Source organism: Zingiber officinale, chromosome 5B (genome assembly GCF_018446385.1).
Source record: "Zingiber officinale cultivar Zhangliang chromosome 5B, Zo_v1.1, whole genome shotgun sequence".
Taxonomy (NCBI): domain Eukaryota; kingdom Viridiplantae; phylum Streptophyta; class Magnoliopsida; order Zingiberales; family Zingiberaceae; genus Zingiber; species Zingiber officinale.
This window is the reverse complement of record NC_055995.1, coordinates 43,018,451-43,037,848: the sequence shown is the minus strand read 5'-3', so window position 1 is coordinate 43,037,848 and position 19,398 is coordinate 43,018,451. Positions and strand designations below refer to the sequence as shown.

The 19,398-nt window shown below is 35.2% G+C and overlaps 1 protein-coding gene across 7 annotated transcripts in view; it reads right to left on the bottom strand.

The window, feature by feature from the left end:
* Positions 1-19,398, bottom strand: part of LOC121984379 (AP-1 complex subunit gamma-2-like) — a 143,712-nt gene that overhangs the window by 707 nt on the left and 123,607 nt on the right. The window contains exon 19 of one of the 7 annotated variants that reach the window (XR_006112868.1): positions 10,674-12,707. The exons of 5 other annotated variants lie outside the window; for them this stretch is intronic. Coding sequence is in view for 1 of the 2 variants with exons in the window: in XM_042537286.1 (XP_042393220.1) it covers positions 293-352 (60 nt within the window). In the remaining variant the exon portion in view is untranslated. Of the gene's footprint in view, positions 1-254; positions 353-10,673; positions 12,708-19,398 lie in introns of all 7 variants that reach the window. One more of the 7 variants, XM_042537286.1, reaches the window with a different exon arrangement.

Sequence of the window (19,398 nt, the reverse complement as noted above, 5' to 3'; positions counted from 1 at the left end):
TAAGTAAAGATAATTGTCAGTAGTTATTTCGAATAAGAAGCAATATGCATTCAGCAATTTGACAGTGGTAGCCAGATCCGTGTGCCTTAGTCAACAATTTCACAGATTTGATGTGGCACTTTGACATGTTGCTCAGTTGACGTTCCCTTGGGTTTTTATACAGTAGCTAATAGTAAAATTTTAAGAAAACAAGACAAATTTAAAATTAGACCATGACCCAGTTTATCTTAATAGGCCAGCTTAGAAGGATTTACTTTTATTGCTTCAGTATCCATCAAGAACTCAATTTCTGTTAAGTTGAAGGATTGTCTTCAAGGAACAAAGCATTTGCTTCATTGTCATCTTCTTTCATCTATTCCAACAAAGGAAGCACTAAAAGTTACCACATGGAAAAAAAACTGTATGCAAGTCAACCTTGATTTTGATATGCTGAAATGATAGTTTCCAAAATGTGAATGTCAGCATTCAGGCAGTATTCAAAATGAGCTATGGAATCAAACAAACCAAGTGTGACTTATGTGAAAGTCAACAAGAAAATATAGAAGCTCGAATGCACTGCCAGTAAGGTAACAAATTCTTTATATTAAAAATTGAACTAGGATTTCCAAGATTTGTTTGGTATAATGGCAAGTGAATTAGATCTTAAGGAATTTCCTATGAAGCGAGGTTTAATCTTGCCGTTCCCACCCTATAAGTAAATGTCACTTCCAATGTGGTGTACCTCATAAAGGAAAAAAAAATTGTTCTATGGGTATGACCAAAATAGTTATAAAAAATGGATTGAGGCATGGTTTAAAAGTTCATACTGTGCGGGGTGAAATGAGCAAAATTTGTCATTCCATCCACTACCTGACACCTGCAAAATGGGCCACCATAGGATCACGATGATCTGCGTAGGGTCGCAGAGGCACCGCAATCCCTCATTTTTGCTTTTTAAAATTATTTTATTATTTAATTTTTATATTTTATATTTTTTGTATTTACGTTAAAAATTTTAATTTTAATTAATATATTTTATATTTAAAAAATATAGAAACCATATCGACACGACACGATACGGTATTGAAACCATATCGTTTCGATCATAAATCGAAACTCGTTGAAATTTTAAACCATGGATCAAGGTTAAAGGAGTTGGCATGTTAAACAAATAAGAAAAACCAATCTTTGTTACAACATGAGTTGAAGTGACACGAAGACTATTGCAAAGTTTTTTTTGGCGTGTTAAACAAATAATCTGCACTAAAATTTCTCACAACATGAGTCAGAGTATAAGTTGGAGTGACATGAAGATCACTGCAAACTTTTTAAGGAATTACTTAGCCATACGAACCAAGGGATTCAATCTTCTATATTTTGCACTGTCTTTTATGTGCATTAGCATGTAATTTGTAATATTTGTTGGAAACAAGATTTTGTACAAGTCGTTTTAAAAAATCTAATGGAGGTTTTAGGATTTTTTATTAGAAAAATTTGTAATAAAAGAAGTCGTGAATTTATAAAAGGATTAGGATCCCAAGTATTTGACTAGTTTTTTTATAATAATATAATTTTAAAATTTCGACAAGGTATTAAAGCAAACCCTAGTTGTCTCTTCAAATCTTAGTCATCACTCCAAATGCTAGTCGTCTATCCTGTCACAACCATTGGACAATTAACCCTAGCCTCTTTCTCTTCCCTTGTTAATCAGTACCGACAGTCCTTACTTTCCATCTCTACGAGAAAGCATCCAATCCCTCCTCCCTTTTTCCACATTCTCCTTTTTTTCTTCTATTTTTAAGGATAAAGCGGAATATTTCTTATACCAACCTTCATAGTATGATACTGCATAGTTGGATTAATTTTTCCTTGTTTTCTTTTACCAGCTAGATTTTTCCCTATGACTCAGCCTTCATTGTGGTTTTTCCATGTCTCTCATCAGTTTACAATCAAAAGCTCCTAATCATGTTAATCTATGGTGCAATGTCATACTTGTAAATGGTGTGGGAAGCTTCCTAGAAAACCTCTCAGCCAGACATAAAAGAAAACAAATAAGGATAAATACTTCGATACTTATGGCAAATACACAACAAAATGAAGCAGCATAAAAGGAGTCAGGTGGATTCAACAAGGTTGAGAAGCTAAAATCTCTTATATGTAACCTTAACAAGCCTTCGTATACTTATTCGCTGATGCACTCAGGTATTTTTTCATCCTCTATTAGATTAAATGTCTCGGATACAACTTTTCTTCAATTCTTAGATCATGAATTCAAGCCTTCATATACTTCCGCCGCCGCTTCTGCACTAGCTACTCGTAAGAAGTGAAATCATGCTAGAAATCTTAGTAACTCATCTGTCTTCTTTATTTTATTTTGAGTATATTCAGTGCTCTTTGAGGATGTTGATGATGATGGCAGTCAAATCATCAAAACTGGATGCTGAGTTAATCATGCTATCACCAAAGATGCTGCTGGTGATGAACAGGTTTGTCTACAAAGTATGCAGCAAGGGTTTCAGGTCGAACAGAACCTACAGCTGCACCGGCTGGAGCACAACGTCCAAATTTGTGGCTCAAGAGGTGGCTGCCCGTGGCTTGCGAGGCGGCCCTCCTTCCTCCCTTCCGCCTGCGGCGGTGACAAAGATGAAGACACCCAGGGAACTGGCATGCGCAAAGGGCTTCATCCGCCTTCGCCGCGCGCCCAATGAATCCTCTTTGGCCCTTCCCTTCACCTTTTTTTTTTTCCTTTCCATTTTTTTTCTTCCTTTCCCTCTTCCTTCTGTATGCTTTCCACGGGATTTGTTTGTCTTCTCTTCTTTCTCTTTTCTTTTCTCTTCCCTCGTTCGAAAGATTATTATGTCGTAGGGATTCCTTTCCCTCCTTGATCCGCACCTCGAAGGAAACAGAGTCTAAATCTTATCTTAAGATTTCCAATGAAATGTGATTTTTTAATGTGTATTTTAAGAGCTAGGCAGGGAAATTGCGGCTAGGCAAAGAAGTCTTAGCTTGTGGAAGCCAGGCATGGGAAGTCCAGGAAGGTCGAGGACCTGACACCTAGCAGTTGAACTCGATAGACCTGGAGGACTAGATATCAAGGGGAAGTCCTGGTGAGCTGATCCGATGCTAAGACGAAGTCCAAATAGGTTTGGAGGTCTCGATGTTTGGCGAGTAGATTGAGGTAAGCAAATGGAGTTGAGTGACGGGGAGGTCGTGTCCAAGAAGGGACAAACCTAGGCAGCTGATTCAACTGAAAAACCCAGGAGGTTTCTAAGTTGAGATCAAGATAAATTTTACTATCCATTATTACTCATGCATCATATCTCTGTACTAACTTTGTATTGAAGGGATATCTGTTATATACTATGCATCTAACCATGTTTTACACATTTCAAAGGATCAATCAACTAAACAGGAGGTTCAGTCGACCGAACCAAGCTGATGTGGTAGAGTTCAGATCGCGTAGAGAAAAGATAGAAGTCATGCGAATTGGTCAACTGAACCCAGGGATCGGTCGACCGAACCTATTTTGGTATACACAGTGGCAGATTCGGATCGCAGTGAAAAAAGAAGTCACACTGATCGGTAGACCATCAAGGTGATTAGTTGACCGAACATTAAATGTAATTAATGGAGCGAAGATCGGATCTCAACAAAGGACGCATGTTCATTCGACCAATAGGGAGATCGATTGACCGAAAATTTCAGTCGACCGAACGTAGCTTATAAAAGAATGTCTCGAGATCCGAGCCACTATCAACTTTCTCTAAAAAACATTCTCTCTGTTCATGCTGTTGCTACTACTACGCTTCGTGTACAAGTTGCTACGACTCTTCTTCGACGATCTGCGCTTAAACTTTTCATCTTTGTAGGTATACTTTAAAGCTTGTATTACTTTGTTAAGATAGTAGCTTGTCACTATCTTATACATCATTTGTACGAGTTACTTCTTCTCCGAAGTTTTCGAGAAGAAGACTATTAGTGAATTGCCCAATGGTGCGATTAAGGATTACGGGTCTTGGAGTAGGAGTCGTCACATGCTCCGAACCAAGTAACCGAACTTGTCTATCTTTTCTAGTTTAACTTCCACTGCTACTTTGATATTTGTTTTACAAATCGACACAAAAAGAAAAGGTTTTTAAATGAACGATATTCACCCCCTTCTATCGTCTCTATTCGATCCTTCAGCCCTCTATCGTCTCTATTCGATCCTTCAGGAGGAGCAAGAGATGAGATGTGGTGGCTCGCTCTAATACAGAGGTGGAATTCCAAGCAATGGCTCAAAGTGTGTGAACTTCTTTTGTTAAAAATCATCTTAAAAGACTTGAAGATCAAGTGGGATGATCCAATAAGACTTTATTGTGAAAATAAGTTTGCAATTAGCATAGTTCACAATCTAGTACAACATGATCATATGAAGCACATTAAAATTGATAGACATTTCATTACGGAGAAACCAAAGAATAGGTTGATTTATAGCCATATGTATCTACATATGAACACTTACATATATGGTTACTAGAGGGTTAAGTAGCTTAGTATTTCAAAGTGTCTATTCACTAACTTGAGGGGGAGTGTAAGAAAATATTATTTTATAAAAGTCTATTTAATTTTAGAAAGTATGTTAGAGTTTTTAGGTTTTTATTAGAATGATTTGTTTGGTGAAAATAAATAGATAAAAAAAGGACAGCCTGGTGCACGAAGCTTCCGCCATGCGGAGTCTCGGGGAAGGATCCATTGTACACAGCCTTACCATGCTTTTTGCAAGAGGCTGTTTCTAGGATTCGAACCCATGACCCTTAGGTCACAAAGCAACAACTTTATCATTGCGCCAAGGCTCCCCTTTAGTGAAAAACAATAGACAAAGGAAACTAAATCAACAAACTAATGCTCTTTTGATTCATACATAACTATGAATAGATAAATACAAGAAGATATTCTAATAAAACTATTATAAGCAAATTTGTCAATTGGCAAAAGGATTGAATACGAGCTAATTGTAAAATCATGTTTTACCTAGTGATACAAATTTGGAAAGATTAAGATAAGAATATTGTATAGATAGATTGGTTTGTAGTAGTACTTTCTTGAAGGGAAGGGCTTGTTCCTCTTCATTGCCTTGCTCCCTCCGCTGATAAGGAGACCCCAAAGTGACATATGTAGGCTGAAATTGATATGCTTTAACTTAACTGGCTATTCTTAATTTGACATTCTATTTTAATTAGTTTAGTTTACTCTTTTGAACTCTAAAGCAAGTACAAAGTGTTCCAAGTCTACAAAGTAACTATTAGTAATAAGTGGAATGTTTATTAAAGAGAACAAGGCATCCGGGGGCTCTTCGAGATTTGGAGCACTTGAGGGTTTGGTTGATCTTCGAAGAACGATGATAAAATATGGTAGAAGTCTGTCCTGTTGTAGGGTTAGTGATATATTGGATGTTTCTTAAAAGAGCAAGTCTTTGAAAAGCTTTTTTTGGTAGCCTTAGGCACATACAAATGATCTTCATTCCCAAGAGAAGGGTCACTAAGTAAGATAATGAGTTGGATTACAAATTCCTATGTACTAGGATTGACATCACCACAGAAACTTTCATTTACTTCTTAAAGTGTTTGTGAGAAAGATGAGGAGTTTGTTTATGTTAATAACTATGGTTTGACAGGACTAAACTTGATGCTTCTTTCTTTTTTGTGTGTTTAGAAGCATATGTATTTTCCCTTCTATCATTTGTGAGGAAGAGGTCATATGACTAAGGTCAACGAAGAATCTAGTAGACAATAATTATGGTAGAAACGACATATTGGATGTGGTTATTGTACTCATTTTGGATTAAAACTAAGTTCTTTGCCTCTACCAGGTATAAAGAGATCCAACAAACCTGGTATGAATGAGGATGAAATTCCATTTTGAGTTATATACTTTTATCGCAAATTTATATCTCTTAATTCCCTCGTTTTCATCTTAGCATGATGATTCATGACATTGTCATTTTCCAGATATACAATCTTCATCATTGTCAAATGTTTTTTTCTAGAAATTGTTGTGCACATTTTCATCATATTGTGTGATCATTGTTGTAACAAAGGATGCTATAGTACTTCAGTTGAGGGTGGGTTAGGCAATTCCTATCTACTGTTGTTTAGCACAGGGGGGAATAAACTTCAGGATGAGTGACAAGATCTTTCCCACTGTAGGGTGGTGTGTTCCCCATATGTGGATTTATATGTTTTAATAGAGTGAGCTTCAAATATTATTCAATATTTAGAACCTTTAATAAGCCTCTTCTATTGAATTAGGCAAAAACAATTTAATGCTTTCTTACATTTCCAGTCGAATCCCTTGTGAACTTTTCTAGGACTGGCCCAATTTCAGTCTTAATGTTAAAATTCATGAATCCAATTAGGGATTAAAATCCAATCCCATTAAATTAGTGATAAGATCTTAATCCAATTAGGGATTACAATTCATCCAATCCCATGAAATTAGTGATAAGATCTTTTCAAATTTATCTCCAAATCTCAACACTCCCCCTCAAGCTTGCTAATCATACATTGGAAAGATATACCTGATTGCCTTTTGTAAGAATATCTTTCAACTAATCTTTGGTCAGATAAATAAATGGTGTGCAAATTAGCCGGTTATCCAACTTCTCCTTTATGAAGTGTATCCACTTCAATGCGTTTCATTCAATCATGTTGCACGGGGTTATGTGCAATGCTAATTTCTGACTTGTTATCGCAATATAATCTTATAGGACCATCCCACTTTACTCTTAAGTCATCCAAAACTATTGTTAACCACACCAATTTACATATTCCAAGTGCCATCGATTTGAATTCAGATTTTGCACTTGATCTTGCCACTGCACTTTGTTTTTTACTCCATATTACAAGATTGCCCCAAAAAATGTACAATAACCCAAGGTTGATCTTATGTCAACTAGAGAACCTGCATGATCAACATCTGTATAGGCTTCTAGTGTTATGTTTCTTGCTTTCTTAAACAAAATACCTCTTCTAGATGTTCCTTCAAATATTACAGAATTCTATGAACAGCTTTGAGGTGCATCTATCTTAGATTGTACAAAAACTGGTTGGCCACGCTTACAGCGCAAAAACAATGTTAGGTCTTGTGTGTAACAAATATATCAATCTTCCTACAAGTCTTTGATAGGAATTCTTATCGACTATACCTTCAAGGGCATCACATAATCCATGGTTAGCTTCAATTGGTGTATCAACCAAGGTTGAAAATACTGTCATATCGCCTAGTACGGGCAAAATATACCATTCTGCCCTTCGACCAAAATCGGCATCCATTCTGCCCTTCGACCAAAAATCAGCATCGACAACCAAAGGTACCATGGCTGTGAGGCATCGTGCACGTCTTGCGGAGGCCTCACGATGGCCACAGGTTCGCTGGAGGCACAAAACACGGTGGAAGAACAGTCAACTTAGCCTTTAATTAAAAAACCCTAAGTTAAAAATTTCAATCAACTCCTAATTAAAAAACATTAAGTAAAAAATTTCAATCAACTCTAGTTATAGTTGGAGATAATTTAAATAGTCTTAATTAAACCCTAATAAAACTATCCTATTAATTCAATATATATTTTATTTTTTTTTTAAACTATTTAGATTAATTTTTTTATATTTTTAGTGTACATATTTATATTTGAAGATTATCGAAACCATGCCGATATGATATGATACGGTACTGAAACCATATCATTCCGGTCTAGGGTTGAAACCTTGGCACAAATCGAGAGTTTAAACCTTTGCATTCTAGTTCATATAACAAATCAAAAGCATATTTCTGTTGTGATATAAAATCCTTGTTTTGAATGAGTCACTTCAATTCCCAAGAAATATTTCAATATGTCAAGCTCCTTAATATAAAAACTCTTTTTCTAAGCACGACCTTAATCTTTACATTTCTTTGGCATCATTCCAGTTACTATAATATCGTACACATAAACCAACAATGTAGTTACTCCCCTGAATTTGAATGTCGCACAAATAGTGTATAATCTTCTTGCATTGCTTATAACCCAACACGATCATTGCTTTTGTAAATCTTTCAAACCAAGCCCTTAGGGGACTGCTTGAGTCCATACAACGCCTTGTTTAATTTGCAAACCATCCCAACTTCTTATTTAAATCCTAGGGGAATTTCCATATAAATTTTCTCATAGAGATCACCATGTAAAAAAACATTTTTCACATCAAACTGCTGCAAGTTCAATCCCAAGTTAGCCGTCAATGACAAAAATACTCGGATTGTATTCATTTAGAGCAAATGTTTCCATGTAATCTGTCATAGGTTTGGGCAGGGTTTGAAATGATGTTCCGTGCCACCCGGCACAGACGATTTTTACCGTTCTGCCGGGCGGCTAAAATCGGCACGAGAGGCATCCCCGTCTCGTCGGCACCGGAGGAGACACGGGATGCCTCCGTCGGCGCCGCAGGAGACATGGGACGTATCCGTCGGCGCCGCAGGAGACGCGGGACGCCTCCGGCAGCGTCCCGCGACGCCTTCGGTGCGCAACGCCTTCTGCGGCGCCGAAAGCGTGCGGCAGGGTCGCCGGACACTTCCGGCGACCCTTCCGACGCCGTCGGAGGCATCCGGCGACGCTTCCAGTGCCGCCGAACACCCCCCGCGAGATCGCCTGCGATCATCGCGGACGCGATCTCACGTACGCAGGTACGCGATTTTTTTAATAATTATTTATTTTATTTAATTAATTTAAACAATTCCCAAGGAGGATGTGTGATATTTCGAAGAGACTTTTATAAACCCTAATTAAATTATCCTAAAAAAATATATAAAAAATATATTTAAAATTCAAATAAATTAAATAAATTTTATTAATTAATATTATGAAAAAATAATATTTTGAATTTCATTTAAAAATTTTAAAAAATATATAATAATTCTTATTTATATTCTAATATATTTTTTATTATTTTAAATTTTTAAAAAAATATAAAAAAATTCTAAAAAATTTTTTAAAAAAAATTCTAATAAACTATATTTATATTCTGATATTTTTTAATTTTTTTTAATTTTTTTACTTGATATTTTTTACTATTTAAAATATATATTATTTAATTAATAATTAATTAAATGAATAAATAGTTAATTTATATAATTAATTATTATTATAAAGTAATATCTTGTATTAATTTATATACTTATTATTATTATTATTATTATTATTATAGATACTTCCATTTTAATTTGAATTATTGATATATCAATTCTATTTAAATAAAACTATTTTTAATTATTTTTTCTAACAATATTAAATTATTCAATAATTGAGAATTTATAATAAATCAATATACAACTTATTTTTATATACACAATAAACATATTTATCTCATAATTACTATAGATAAATAAAAAATACCGAAACTGTATCGGCATGACACGATACGATACCGAAACCGTATCATTTCGGTCTGAGACCGAAACCTCAGTACAGGTTGAAATTTTAAACCTTGGGTTTGGTATATCTTTTTACAATCAAATGCACTTTATATCTTTCCAATGAACCATCTGATTTGTATTTAATTGTGAACACTCATCTGCATCCAACTAATTTCTTTTCTTTCAGCATCTTAACCAATTCTCGAGTTTTATTTTTCTCCAAGGCTTCCATTTCCACTTTCATGGCACTTTCCCACTTCTTGTTCCCTAATGCTTCAGTTAAGTTTTTTGGAATGGGAATAGAATGTAAATTGGTAAGGAAAGCTCGATGATTCTGGGTTAAGTTCCAGTAAGAAAAGAATGAATGCAAAGGATGTCTGGTGCAAGCGCTAACTCCCTTTCTTAGTGCTCTATGTATCTCCCAATCATTTGGCTCTGTGGTATCATGGTTTGATTCCTTAGGGGTTGAAGATGCTTCTTCAATTGCGTCCATAATAATCTGAAGAGTTTGAATATGATGGTTAGGTGGTTGAACTGTAGCTTGAACATGTGATGATTGAACATCCTTCGTGAAAGTGTTGAGCTTCTGCCTTCTAGAATAAAATTTCAGTGGAGATATAGTGGTGTCTTGAAGTCCTTGTTCCTTGATCATTTCGAATTGGATAGATGGGTAGATTGAAATCAGTGACAGTAGATCATGATTCTATAGTGGCAGAACTAGATTGACTCAAAAACTCAAGAAAAAACTGATCTTTTGCTCTATCTTTACTCAAATTCTCCCCCTGAAGATAGAAATTAGGAAAATAGGATGTTGCTTCATCGAAGGTAACATGATAAAAAAAAAAATTGGTGGGGGATGGAAGCATTTGTACCCTATTTAAGTGGAGGAATAGTCAATGAATACACATTTCAGAGCTCTTGGGTCAAGTTTTCCCCTATTATGCGGATGAATATGGACAGGCAACACTACCAAAGATTCAGGGATCAGATTGTTTAAAACTGTGAAGTTAGGGAAGAATTTAGTGAGATTTTCCAAAGGACTTTTAAGCTCAAGGCTCGTTGTTGGGAGTTGATTTAATAGATAGGCTAACGTACGAACAACTTCTCTCTAAAAAAGTTTATGAACATTTTTATGAAATAAGGACACTCTTGTGATAGCAAGATGTTCATTCTTCCGTTCAGTTACACCATTTTGTTGAGGGGTGTGAACACACAATGATTCATGAATGATTCCTTGTTTTTGAAAGAAAGGAGTGAGTGTGCTATACCTCATATTCATTAGTGATGTCATGGTTGTAGAATTAGATGATTCCAGAAATACACATGCATGTTCCTGGGTACGGCCAAAGAAATTTGTGATACCATCAAGCAAACATATTCCATAGTTCATGATGCAGCCCAAATTTATGAGATTAAGACCAAAATCTCAACCATGAAACAAGAAACTCATACAATCACTGAGTACTCAAACCTCTTGAAAGGCTTATAGCAAGAATTAGATCACTATCAGTGTATCAAAATGAAGTGTGGGACTGATGAAGTCATCCTTAAGCGATTTGTTGAAAATGAATGCGTTATGATTTTCTTGTTGGCCTTAAGGTTGAATTTGATACAGTAAGCATACATATCTTGGGAAAGGAGGACTTATTGTCTTTAAATGAGACCATCTCCATCATCCGCACTAAAGAAGGGAGGAGTGTTATGCTTAAAGAACAGGCCTCTAATGGGTCAGCCCTTGTGATGAAATCTGTTACTTCACAGTCTCTTGAAGAAATCAATAAGCCAGTAGAATTTTCAAAGTTTTTTTTCAAGTAGTCAAAGGAATTTCTTTCGTGCAATTGTTGCAAAAAATCAGGTCATACCAAGAAGACTTGTTGGAAACTAAATGGGAGACCTCCAAAAATGAATAGAAATTTCTCTGGTAAAGCTGAAAAAGAACAAGGACGAGCACCTAATAGTCATGAAGAAAAATTCTAGGTTAAGCAAAGAAGATATTGAGAAGTTTAAGAATTTCTTGGGGACACTTGAAGCACCATCTATACTAGGTACATGTTCGTTATGTATTTCTTTTACCTCTTGTTATCCTAATGCTTCAAATGTAAGTACATGGGTGATTGATTCTGGCACCATTAACGATATGATCTATTCTTCTAAAAAATTCATTACCTATACCCCATGCTCTAGCTAAAAGAAGATCACAGCAATGGATCACTATCACTGTTGTATGCCAGGGTGATGTTTATATAAATGATAATCTCACTCTAAAAAATGTTCTTGTTCCCAAACTCCTTACCAATGTAGTCTCTATCAAAAGGCTCACTAAAGATTCTAATTTTATTTTAATCTTCTACCCATTTCATTGAATATTTCAGGAACTGGGCACAAAGAGGAAGATTGGACATGCTAGTGAAAGAGGTTTTTACTATCTGGAAGAAAACAATAGAAGTACTAGAGTTGTGTGTTCCTTTCCTTTATCCTTGTTCTCCACCATTTCGAATAAAGATAAAGTTTTGCTTTATCATCATCGTTTCGGTCATCCATCAATTCATGTTCTTAAGCTTATATTCCCGTCCTTGGTTAACAAGTCTTTGTTTAAGAATTTTCATTATATTGATTGTGAGCTTGCTAAACACGAGCACTCTTCCTTTCCAATCAATAATACAAAGGCATTTGTTCATTTTTCACTTGTTTACAGTGACATTTGGGGACCCTCCACAATACCTAACATTTCTGGGGCAAGATAGTTTGCATCTTTCATGGATGATTGTACTCAAGTAACTTGGATATACCCAATGAAAAATAAACCTGGTGTAAGCACTTTCTTTCAGAATTTCTATCACATTGTCAAAACTTAATTTAATGTTGGAATCAAAAGAATTCGTTCAGATAATGCTAGGAAGTACTTAAATCTCAACACTCCATGTTTGCTTGATAGTATCCCAAATTTCTTTGGTTGTCCCAAGGAACATGCATGAGTCACTGATTTCTGGAATCATCGAATTCCATAACCATGACATCACTAATGAATCTATTTCATCCCATGCAGCAAACTTGGGATCTTCTGAATTTGGTCCTGTCTTGAGTATATGATTTAACCTGCCTCTTCCCTTCAAGGTTATGCGAACAAATTGTGACCGCTTCAAATAATTCTTTCCATTAAGTCGATTTGCAACTTGAATATTATGTAAATCACCCGCTGAAAAGAGGGTTGGTTGATCCCTTGAGTGCATACCAGTGTTGGAGCTATTTTTGGTTGTTTCCAACATGATTGATTAATTGGAACCTCAGAGAAAAATGGATCCCTGAATAAAAGTGAAGAAGTAATCGACAATCCCAAGATCAATCTGATTACTGACACCATATGGAAAAAATAGAGATAAAACTTTTCATATAATCATTCACAGAATATACACTGTTTATACACAAATATGTCAACCAAAAATAAGGAAACATACTCTAATCAACATATAATCTCGTTACAAATTAAATTCTTGAAATCAGTGATATCCTTGCATATTAGGGATTACAATTCATCCAATCCCATGAAATCAGTGATACGATCTTTCCAAATATATCCATTGTAACAAATAAAGGCCATTGTTCTAACTTGTTTCGTTATGTGCCTGACACATATTTAGGTTTGTTTCATGTCTTTAATATATCAAGGGATTAAGCTTAATTTTACCATAAACATCAGGCTATGCAAACTATGGATCAAGTTGTATGTTAGTATAAGATAATTCTCTTTACTTTCATCAATTCACCAAATAACTAATCAACACATTCTCAAAATAATCCAATCTAAAATTTTATCCTCCATATTGATGAAGCATTTATCTCAAGATCCGCAAAGACGGCATTTGTATCACTCACAGTAATGACATTAATTTTACCTCAGTGCATATGACTATTTGTAGGTAATGGTACTTACAGAATAAAAAGTCACCATAAACTACGACAAAATAACAGAGTTTTTAACTATACCTTGGTGAATATTTTGTGCATATGAAGAGTTTTGGATCAAGGGGTGATGAATCTTTCATTAATTGAATATTAAAATATAAAATTAACAAACAAATAAAAAAGAAAAAAAAGAAGAAGAAGAGATTGTGAATATATTGGCTTATTCAAATTAGACTATTCAAAATTGTGATGAATTTGAATCTCAATTAGTTTGTGAAAATAAATTTGTATTTAGTAGACATCCTCTCTTGTATAATGTTTTTGCAATTTGTTTTTGGTCGAATTTTGAATCTTCTCTTGCGTGAAATCCCAATTTTCTTGAAAATGTTTTTGCAATCTTCTAAACCCAAAATCTTGAATCTGCACTTATCAAATACTAAAATTTCTTGAAATATCCTTTGTAATTTATATTGCCCTGAATTGTGCATAGTCCTAAATTTCTTGCAGCTTCCCTTACAATGTATACTGCATTGAATCCTAAGCCTTTGTAGCATTTTATCTCGAACTGTTTTTAATTAAGCAACAAGGAAAGATAGAAGGTAGGTTGAGAAAATGGATGCATGGTAGAGAGGGTAGTGGTGATTTTTAATTTTGTGATGGCAATGAATGGAATCAATGGAGAGTGACAAAGTGAACGGAAAAGAGGATGAACTAGAACGATGGGAAGATGATATAGTTGAGCGCCAATCGGCATCCATTTTAGTCCTAAGCCTGAATAAAAAAAATTGGGGGTTGCGTTAGGTTTCCAATCAACGTCAAACATAGGCGAATATTCTATGAATGAATCCATTAAACTATTAAGTGAATGCTAGGTTATCCACGGACGGAATGCATTATAATGTTTGACTACAACATCTCAACAAGTACTATTATATCTCCATGAGAACTTGAGTATAATGTTAAATATGTAATAGTTCTTACACCATAGGTTGGATAAGAACATATTATAGGAATCCGATTATCTTAGGTTTGGAACATAAAACATAGGAATACTCACTAATAAAGAAATAGAGATAGTAGAGACAATAATTAAAAGAAGAAATAATATTTTGTATTTACAAAAGACAAAATGGGTAGAAGAGAAGGCAAAGATGATATAAACTTAGGTTTCAAGTTTATATAGTACACGCAAAGTTGTAAAACAAAAAATGAAATAGATATTATTTTAGATATTTCGTTAAAAGATGAACTAGTAGTAGTTATGAAGGAGATAGGATTATAACTCTCAAGATAGTAGTGGAATAAGAAATTATTAATGTAATTAGCATATATGCACTTTACATAGGATTAGTTGAAGACATCAACTATATAATTTGGGAAGACATAGATAAGGTAGTACAAAAGATTCCGCAAAATAAGATGATTTCAATATGAGGAGATCTAAATAAGCATATACAATAAGAAATGAGGAATATGATAGGATAAATGAGGGTTATGATTTTTAAACAAGAAATGAAGGAAAAACTATATTGGATTATGTGATAGCCTATGAACTTAGAATAGTTAATACTTTTTTAAAAAGAGAAGAACACTTAATATGTTCAAAAGTGGGAACATTAAGTCGTAAACTGACCTTTTTATATTCAGGAAGAAAGATAAAAAGATTTATAAACCTTGTGAGGTCATCTCAAAAGAAAATTTAATAATCTAACATAGATTAGTAGTGTTCGATATACACCTTAAGTATAGTATCAATAGAAGAAAAACATACACGACTCCAAAAATCAAGTGGTGAAAGTTAAAAACAAGAAACAAAGTATATTTAAGGAGAGAATAAGTGCACAAGTATTTGGAGAAATTCATGGAAACTCAAATATGACACAAGATAAGATAACATTTAAGTTGGAAATGTTGGTCAAGAGCATACTCAGTGGGTAAAAAAAGCATATACCACAAAATAAAGAATCTTGGTGTTAGAACAAGAAAGTATTCAAAAAAGTGAAAAAAACCGAACAGCCTATAAGTTATTATAAACTTGTAAGAAAGGAGAAAATTTAAAAAGTATGCAATAGCTAAGATAGAGGCTAAGAGAACGATGTCTGAAGCCAAAAATAAAACTTTTGAACGCTTATATCGACATATGGATACAAAAGATGGGTAAAAAAATATCTATAGAATAGTTAAAGCGAGAGAGAAAGACATGGCATCTGACCCAAATAAAATGCGTTAAAAACTAATGCAACAGGGTACTAGTGAATATGAGAAAATAAAAGAGGGATGAAAAAAGCATTTTCATCAATATTTTAATCAAGGGCTAGACGATCAACTTTAACTTAGGTTATTTAAGTTAAAAGAGTATAAAAAATTTAAATTTTTATCATAGAATTAAAACTTCAGAAGTAAAACAAGCTAGGATGCAAATGAAAAAGTAATTGGATAATGATATTCTAATAGAGGTATGAAATTTTTTAGGGAAGTAGAGTATTCAATGATTTATAAAATTATTTAATTTGATATTGAAAAAAATGTATTAACACTTTAGTCCCCTTATATAAAATAAAAGAGACATAAAATTGTGTGAATTATAAGAGCATTAAGTTAATGGAAAGTAATACCATGAAACTTTAGGAATGAATAATAGAGAAAAGACTAAGGGGACCTCTGTTACTAAAAATCAATTAATTGCTCAAGTTAATTGATTGCTTAGTAATTATGAGACACCTGATAACTAGCAGTCCATGCTTAAAAATACTACTAGTCGAGTGATGAATTAAGTTTTGGAGTCGACTTCTTAGTGCCTTCTTCATTTTCCCAAAGCCTAAACCCAAAATCTACCTTCCTACACCATGTTTTATTAGGATCGTGTGGTCAGCTAGAGGGGGAGGGATAAATAGTGATTGGATACCAGCTAGTGTGATTTTATACTTCTCTTGCTTTCAATAACTAGGTCACAACATGATATTAGTAGTGAAACTAACATATACAAGCAATCACACTTATCAATCACTATCACGTTCTATGATTTATCAATAGATCACACTCGGAAAGCACCTTTATTTCTTCTTCTAGATCAACTACTAAAGGTGGACCAACCTTGATTGCAAGGTTTATAAGGAGACGAACACTCAAAGAAATATAAGGCTTCTAACAAGGTTTACCCAGCTCTATTTTGCCTTAATTCATTTTCTCTCAACACTCAACTTGCATGAAGTTATACCTTGGCCTTAAAACCATCTTCCTTCAGGCCCCCATGTCCTTCAATGCACTTGAGCCCTCATCTTCTATCAATGCCATTTTTTATGTTTTTGCCTTTGATGTCCACTTCCTTTAGCTTCTCTTCGTTGCTCCTTATCTTGCAGTCCCTTAAATGCTTCACATCATCATTCACCGATCTCAATTTACAAACAACCTTAACTTAAACTCTTTGCGCACACATCAAAACCTATGATCGTTACTATCACCAAGGAGACTAAATGCACCAATAAGTTTCTTGGAGTTTTAACCTAAACTCAACTATGAGCTGTATGGAGCCTAAGTAACATCGATTCTACTTGAAAATCAATTTCTACAACTTTTTTCTTCTTGATTCAATGATAATCCCAATTATTTTGTTGTTTGTACTTGTTGTTGAATCCAAACCAAACAATTTTCATGCATTATGATTATTTTCTACATTTTTTATAAGAAAAATATTATTTCATAAGCCAAAAGTACAGAAAAGAGTCTATAGAGGATACTTATGTCTGACACAACATCATATCAAAATGCACCCCTAAAGACTTGTATATAAGCATACTCACACTCCTGAATATCCGCTCAACATTCAATTACTCATCTTCCAAGATACATTTATTTCTAGCTCTCCATACATAGTATATTAATGAAAACAAAGCCAAGTGTCGAGCCTTCGTTAATACCTATTCCCACAGTAACATCTCCCAAACATCCTTAGAGCCCGTCTAAAAGTGGACATCTCCTGTTGCATATGAAGCTAGTTCCTGATCCTCCTCCATAACTCAACATTAAGGGGGCACCTAAAAAACAAATACTCCTGCATGTGGTAGCGTGACTAGGCTGTAAGTCTTCCACACCATTCATGCACATACCTTCTTTGGGCTAGGATATCTAAAGAAGTCATATGCCCAAGCCACTCAATCGTCCTGTGTGAACCAACCTATCAGTCTTTATCCAACAACTGCCGACAAGCCTGCATATGAAAGAATTCGGTCTCGTATCAGCAGTAGCCTTTTAATCAAGGGGGAGTCTATAATGCTACTTCCCAGGACCACACATTTGCACGTCTCAGTGTGGTGGACCCATTTGATCCAAAGAGCATCTGCTTTCACTTCAATCCACCAAAGTACTTTAGCTAGTAGAGCTAAGTTCTAACTTTTTAAATCCAAGAATCCCAAGCCTCCTTCCTCCTTCGGTTTACACATATCAACCCAAGAAACTAGAGTGCTATGGCCCCTCTGAAAAGTCCTAAAGTCCCGCCGTTGATGGCCAACGAAAAGGAGGTGGTAGTCACACACTCCATGATCCATGCAATGAATTGCTCCGGAAAATTCAGTCCGATAAGTGCCTCATGCAAGAAATCCCAATGCACCGAATCAAACGCCTTCTGGAGGTCAATCTTCATAATGCATCTGGGAGAAAGACGCTTCCTGTTATACTTTCGGAAGAGCTCCTGAGCCAAGTGTATATTATCAGTAATGAGTTGGCCCTGCACAAAAGCAGCCTTTGACTGGTGTAGAATGTTGTCTAACATATTAGACAACTTGCAAATAATTTTGAGATGACCTTGTAGTATACAGGAGATCGGTCTATAATCTATCACTTTACTAGCATGAGAAGACTTCGAGACTAGAGAAATCAAAGTATGGTCCCTGTTGAAGAATTCTAGGCCTGCATCAGAAAAATCGCTTCCAACAGTGTCCCAAATTTGCTTAAAAAACCTTAAGCCATAGCCATCTGATCTCCTATGTCAAAGAGTGCCTCCTTTATCTCCTCAGCCTTGCGAAACTAGACTAGATGATCATGCTGTGCCGTTTGAATAAACTGACCAAACTGCAAGCAAGATGTTGGGAATTCAGTCCTGCCCACCCGCATACTAAGTTGGTTCTGAAAATAATTCATAAATACTTCAACAACCTCTCCAAATGATTCAGTAAGATTGTCATCCTCCCTCTCCACCACTGTGATTTCATTGCGTTTGTTATTTCTTTTTACAAATGCATGAAAAAAAGAGGAGTTACAATCCACCTGTCTTAAATATGTTGGAGCAATCAATATGACCATAAGTTTTGATGTTAGGGTAAAAGTTTAAGTTTGATTTATTGTTGCATTTAATATATACTTGTGAGTGTGCAGGATGCAAGTACAACAAAACAAAGTCTAAGTGGAGTCTTGGCGGTATAAGTCTAAGTGGGTAACCTTGGCAACATAAATCTAAGTGTGACTTGGCATGGTGAAAAGCCAACAACAAGGACAAGGCCCGAAGGATGGGGAATCATCCGAGGGATGTAAGGCCGAAGGAAGCATCTTGAAGGCAAGACGTGAAGGATGGGAAAGCATCCGAGGGACGCAAGGTTGAGGGAAGATGGCTAGAAGGCAAGGTCATGGTTGTGTTGGCAAAGGAAGACCCAACAACCAGTGTTGTTAGAGGCGCGAGGAGCAAAAGGCTCCTAGAGCCCAAGGCGCGAGGCGCGCCCGAGGCGCGAGGCGCGCCCGAGGCGTGCGCCTCTTGAACATGAGGTTGATGACTACTAGACTATTGTCACACTCATATACTATGTCAAATATGATAACTATTAATATTCCACACACATCAATATCAAATATAACAAGCAAAACAATACCATGATAAAATTAATAAAAGTTTCAAACTTTCAAGTTTCAACTTTCTAATTTAAACTAACAAAGTCCATCAAAACAAGCGTAATAAGTCAAATTAATCATCAAGCTTAAGATCATCCTCATTGTATTCTTCTTCTTCGTTATCTTCATCTTCTTCAAATTCAATTTCTTCTTCTTCTTCATCTCTAAATCTTAGAGATGAGTGTCTCATAGAGGAAGATGCATTTCCCTTCT